The 5,284-nt window shown below is 24.3% G+C and overlaps 1 protein-coding gene across 2 annotated transcripts in view; it reads left to right on the top strand.

Moving 5' to 3' along the window:
- LOC112603350 (zinc finger protein 26-like) overlaps positions 1–4,749 on the top strand; it is a 10,523-nt gene extending 5,774 nt beyond the window's left edge. For both annotated transcript variants that reach the window (XM_025351874.1, XM_025351875.1), the window contains 5 exons: positions 2,508–2,795; positions 2,860–3,606; positions 3,712–3,963; positions 4,083–4,235; positions 4,336–4,749. In XM_025351874.1, the coding sequence (XP_025207659.1) occupies positions 2,508–2,795; positions 2,860–3,606; positions 3,712–3,963; positions 4,083–4,235; positions 4,336–4,714 (1,819 nt within the window). In that variant the 3' untranslated portion in view covers positions 4,715–4,749. The remainder of the gene's footprint in view (positions 1–2,507; positions 2,796–2,859; positions 3,607–3,711; positions 3,964–4,082; positions 4,236–4,335) is intronic.
- Positions 4,750–5,284: the final 535 nt, after the last annotated feature.

Here is a 5,284-nt window from a genome sequence, read left to right as displayed (position 1 = left end):
TAGTTACGTATTACACTGTCAATTACAGTTGCAGACCAGCGTTTCTACAAAGTTAAGTAAGTATTAATATAACTATTTAGTATATGCACAACATAGAAAATAACATTTTCATAGCGGATATAGTATAATATCTATTCTCAGTTTTATACACTAAGTCTATATTAAAAATGAACTTTATCTATGATATTTAGTCATTGAATTTAAATTTATAAGAGCAATATTATTGATTTTATGTTATAACTTTATTGTATGTGAAGATATTTTTAAAAATACTTTAATCATTAATTTTGTTAGTGGTTTGAGGTTTCTGGTAAATTTGATTTAATTTAGCTATGGCAAATTCTGTACTTTCATAATGATTGAGATTAAAAATGTTCATAATAATTGATATCTAAACTTACTATAATAATATTAAAATAATTGCTTGCAAATCACTTGCAATAATAATAATTCAGAGTTACTGATATATTTCATATTTAGATTTCAAATGAGTATACTATAATACTATTTAGTAAAATGAAATGAAAAACTAAATTTAAATGTAACTTACACAAATAAGGAACTAATTAAAATTAAAAATAAATATATCCTGACATAAGGACCGATTCCTAAAATACACAAGATTCTTATGTATTATTTTATTATTTACACTGTTATTGATAATTGTATGGTCGCAATTCAATGTTTACAGAAATTTTTACAACTTAATGTATTATTTATAGAAAATAAATTAATTGTAGCAAAATAAATGTAATATAATATATAGACTGATAGATTGCCTCGCTTCATGACCTGAAGCATTTTTCATACACAATGATATAATACCTATCATTGATTTAAATTGAACATTACTTATCTAAGGTGTCCCAATCAATGATGAAGTACACTCATATACCAACAATTTTCACCAATTTAATAATGTTTCATCTATAGTAACATTTTAAATACAAGGTTCTAGTATCTAATCCTGGCACCTGCTATCACTTTTAAAGTAAAGATATTAAAGTTCACAAAGGTTTATCGTTTTCTTTAGAGATTGCCAAAAATAGTCGATTTAATTAACAATTATATCTAAAAACTGTATTAGTTATTCAAAATTAAATCAGGCAACAATCACCAATCTATAATTCATATTCTTTGAATAGTTTCAATTATTCTATTGATTATGAAATGTATTTAAATAATTTAAAAAGTACAAAAGTACTTATTATGATTGTCCTTATTATTGATATATTTTTAGACCGAAATTTATTGCCAGCTGTTTCTTTAGAAACTCAACCTGAAACTAAAAACAACAAAATAAAATATACAATGAATGACAAATCAGATAAACAAAATTCGCGTAATTTTCTTCATGATACTTTAAATTTTCCAATATCTACAGACTTTAAATTGTAAATATTAATAATTTCTTTTAGCATTAAATTTATTTTTATTATATATAGGTTATTATTTCAGATCACAAAATAAATTACTATTCAAAAATTGATATACTAACAATTCAAGTACAATTCTGTACAATCAAAACTAATAAATACTTCTAATACTGTTCTACTACACAACACAATCAAGTGCAAAACTTATTTCATCTCAAATTAATCTTATAAATACAAAGTTACAAAATACTAGTAAATTGAAATATTATTTTAAATGTAAAAACTTATAGTGATGTTCCATTTAGAGTTATAGTTAATAGATTGTGATAAAAAATTACCATATGTTAATATTGTTCAGTTTCATATAAAGATTTCAACATCAAGATTGTTTTATATTTAGTAGATATAAAATTGTTTATTGTCTTTTATCTATATTTTATTTTGAGTTGAGTTATAAGTATTTAAAATTGTAAATTTTATACATCTTAAAATACTTATAACTCACTTCAAAATTAAAATATAGTAAAAGCCCATTAGGTCGTTTTAATAATATTTTTACTTTTAAATTTTATAAGAAGCCAATTCACTCTAATTTTTGATCTAATGGAGCAAAACATGATCTGCTGAGCGTAAAATTGCCATGTTACGCATTTGTAAGACAGAGACAACACATGCGGGTATCACATCCTCTTAAATGAAGTAATTTTGACCCTTTTTTTTTAACAAACTTTAATAATGTATTAATGATATTTATTATTTAGCTATATATTTTGGCATTGTCAGTAATATAAATTAAAAGTCATGTTTTTACAATTTGTCAGAATTATACTAGTAATTACAGTTCAATGTACAGATGGTTAAAATTGGTATTTTTAAAATAATTTTAATAGTCTTTAATGAGTGTATTGTTATAATTTATAAACAAACTACCTTGAATAGATCTATTTTAACTTTAAATTTTAATAATTTATTTACTGCAATATGTTGAATCATAGCCTATATAGTTTATAGTACATAAATATTAATTACAAATATTTCCTATTTTATGCATAATTACAAGTACAACAAATAACAAAAATATATAGTTAATAGTTTATTAAAATTACATTTCAATCTTCTACTTATTTTCAGAACATCAAAAAACACATCTGTGAAACCTACGTCACTCATTAAATCACAGTTAAAACCTTTTATTAAACCTATTAAGTCAATTAAAAATAAAATTGTTTATGATTATAAAAACAATACATATACTATTGAATTAGCTACTAATTTATGTCAGCGTCTATTGAGTGGAGAAAATATATTTATGTGTAGAAAATGTGGTAACATTTACACTGAACATAAAGATTTGTTAGATCACTATTTGACTCATGTTAAATGTAAAACAAACCTAATAATTCAAGAAAAAGATAAAAGGTAATGTTGAATAATATTTTATTAATGCTAAAATATTTAGACTAATAATATTTGTTATTTTCAGAAAGATCATACCAAATGATAATGTAAAGAAAGAAAATAAAGATGTTGGTAAAAAAATTATTGATAATGATAAAAATATTTTCAAACAAACTATACCAGTTATTAAATCTACATTAAATTCAAAAAAAAATAAAGTTATTTTTCAAGGAGAGTGTATTATGTGTCATTCAGTTTTTCCCGATCTTGGAGAACATATAAGAACTGTTCACCTCGATGAATTGACTAGAAATAAAGTTAATATTTACCGTTGTACAATTTGTGGTATGGAGTTTAATATTAAGCAGCATTTACGGACCCATGAGTTGTCTGCACATAAATCTGCTTGTACTCATACTTGTGAACATTGTCTTAAGTACTTTTTATGTAAGGAAGACTTAGAAACACACATTGAATCTCATTATGGTGACATTATGAAGTATTTATGTCCATATTGTGATGCTGGCTTTCCTAATTCAAATGGATTAAGAACTCATCTCATTAATCATATTGATTTCAACAATTCTGAGTACTCAGTTTCAGAAACACCAGTTAATGAAATGGAATATAGTCCTACAAGACCACCTGAACAATATGATCACTTTTTTCCTGAATTAGATGAACACGACGAACACGTTGACGACGTTTATATTGAAGAAGTTGATGATAATAGTTATCAAGTTAGTTTTGTAAAGGACAATGAAGATAAAGCATCATCACAAATAAACTTGCTTATTGACGATGGCCATGAAATTGATACAGAACTAAATAAGTTAGCATTATTTTTTTGAAAGTAAATTTTAATTTAGCCATTAATTTGTAATATAGTGTAACATTCAAAAACGTTTTTGTTATTAATTCTTGTATTATTTTTTAGTATACCTTCAGAAGATAATAACAAAGTTATCATCAATGAACAACAAACGTCATTATTAAATAAAAAGCGAATAAGTTATACAGTATGTAGAATATGCATGAATATTGTAAGTTATTCAAGAATTGGAAGGCATATGAAGAAAAAACATAATAATGCTGCTCCTTATCAATGTGAGATTTGTCATGCTGAGTTTAATCGAAAGCATGTCATGGATGACCATAGGAGAAAACACACAAATAATAAACCTCACAAGTAATACATAAAACTCTGCATAGATATTATTGTAGTGTATCACATGTTAATTTTAAATGATTAAAATAATATGTTATTTAAAAAATGCTTTATAATATACATGATTCTTTTTTTTTTAGGTGCTCAAAATGTTCTAAATGTTTTACCTATAAACATCATCTAAATAGACACATGATGATAGTTCATAATTCTGATACATTAGAAAAAGTATTCAAATGCTCTGTATGTGATAAAGCATTTTCATTTAAGGAATATTTAACTCTACATATCAAGTATGTTTATCTAATAAAATACTAAAATAGACTTATTATTGTGTATGTTATATATAAAAAAACAATACATTTTATGTGTTTGTATTGTTGTATTCAATAGTAGCCGCCATAAGGGTAAACATTATATGTGCCAAGTTTGTGGCAAAAATTTTTCAACCAATGCTGCGCTGAATAAACACCAGTTATGCCATACAGACGAACGACCATTTATGTGCGAACATTGTGGGCGGACTTTCAAATGTAAAACTCATTGTGACACACACAAAAAAAATATGCATCCTAAAGATCATGAATTAATAGAACCACCAGAAAAATTTGAATGTGAACTTTGTAAAAAACTATTTAGTACAAAAGTATACCGCGACATGCATCTTAAGCGACACAACGGTCAAGGTCATCAATGTGATGTATGTTACAAACTATTTGTTTCCAAAGCACATATGAAAAGACATATTAAAATAATGCATCGAAATACATAGATAGTGAATAATTATTTAGTGTTATTTAAATTATACTTCCTTTTTGTTCTATTTTTGTTTTGTAAATATTGGTATGATTTCTCAAATATTAATTAATTTATATTTCATTATATGTAATTATAAATATTTATAACAAAATGTCTAGTGTTAAACATAATTGGTCTTAATTGTTATATACTATTCTTTACTATAATCAATTTTTTTCTCATAGTTTATTATGTTTAGAGAAATGCATAGTTAGTTGCATTATCATTAATCAATGCAATACGCTCGAAATATTTTCTAAAAATAAAATAGCAAATATGAAACAAATCTATCAGAAATATCTATAAATTATTATTGACAACCTTAAAAAATAAATTGTCTAAATAGTGTCACAATATAAAAAGTTATATGAGGGACTTAATTACTACTATAAGCTACTGAGAACATTCTCTGCTTAAATCACCTAAACTGAATGTATTTACCAGGTAGATCTATCTATTTTTTAAACTATTATACACAAAATAGGTAATTGAAAATAACTTAATATGATACGATATTTTATTAATTTGTCATGGGCTGGTCATA

This window comes from Melanaphis sacchari, unplaced genomic scaffold, assembly GCF_002803265.2.
Source record: "Melanaphis sacchari strain LSU unplaced genomic scaffold, SCAv2.0 Contig106_pilon_pilon, whole genome shotgun sequence".
Classification (NCBI taxonomy): Eukaryota; Metazoa; Arthropoda; class Insecta; order Hemiptera; family Aphididae; genus Melanaphis; species Melanaphis sacchari.
This window is presented reverse-complemented; position numbering and strand designations above follow the sequence as displayed.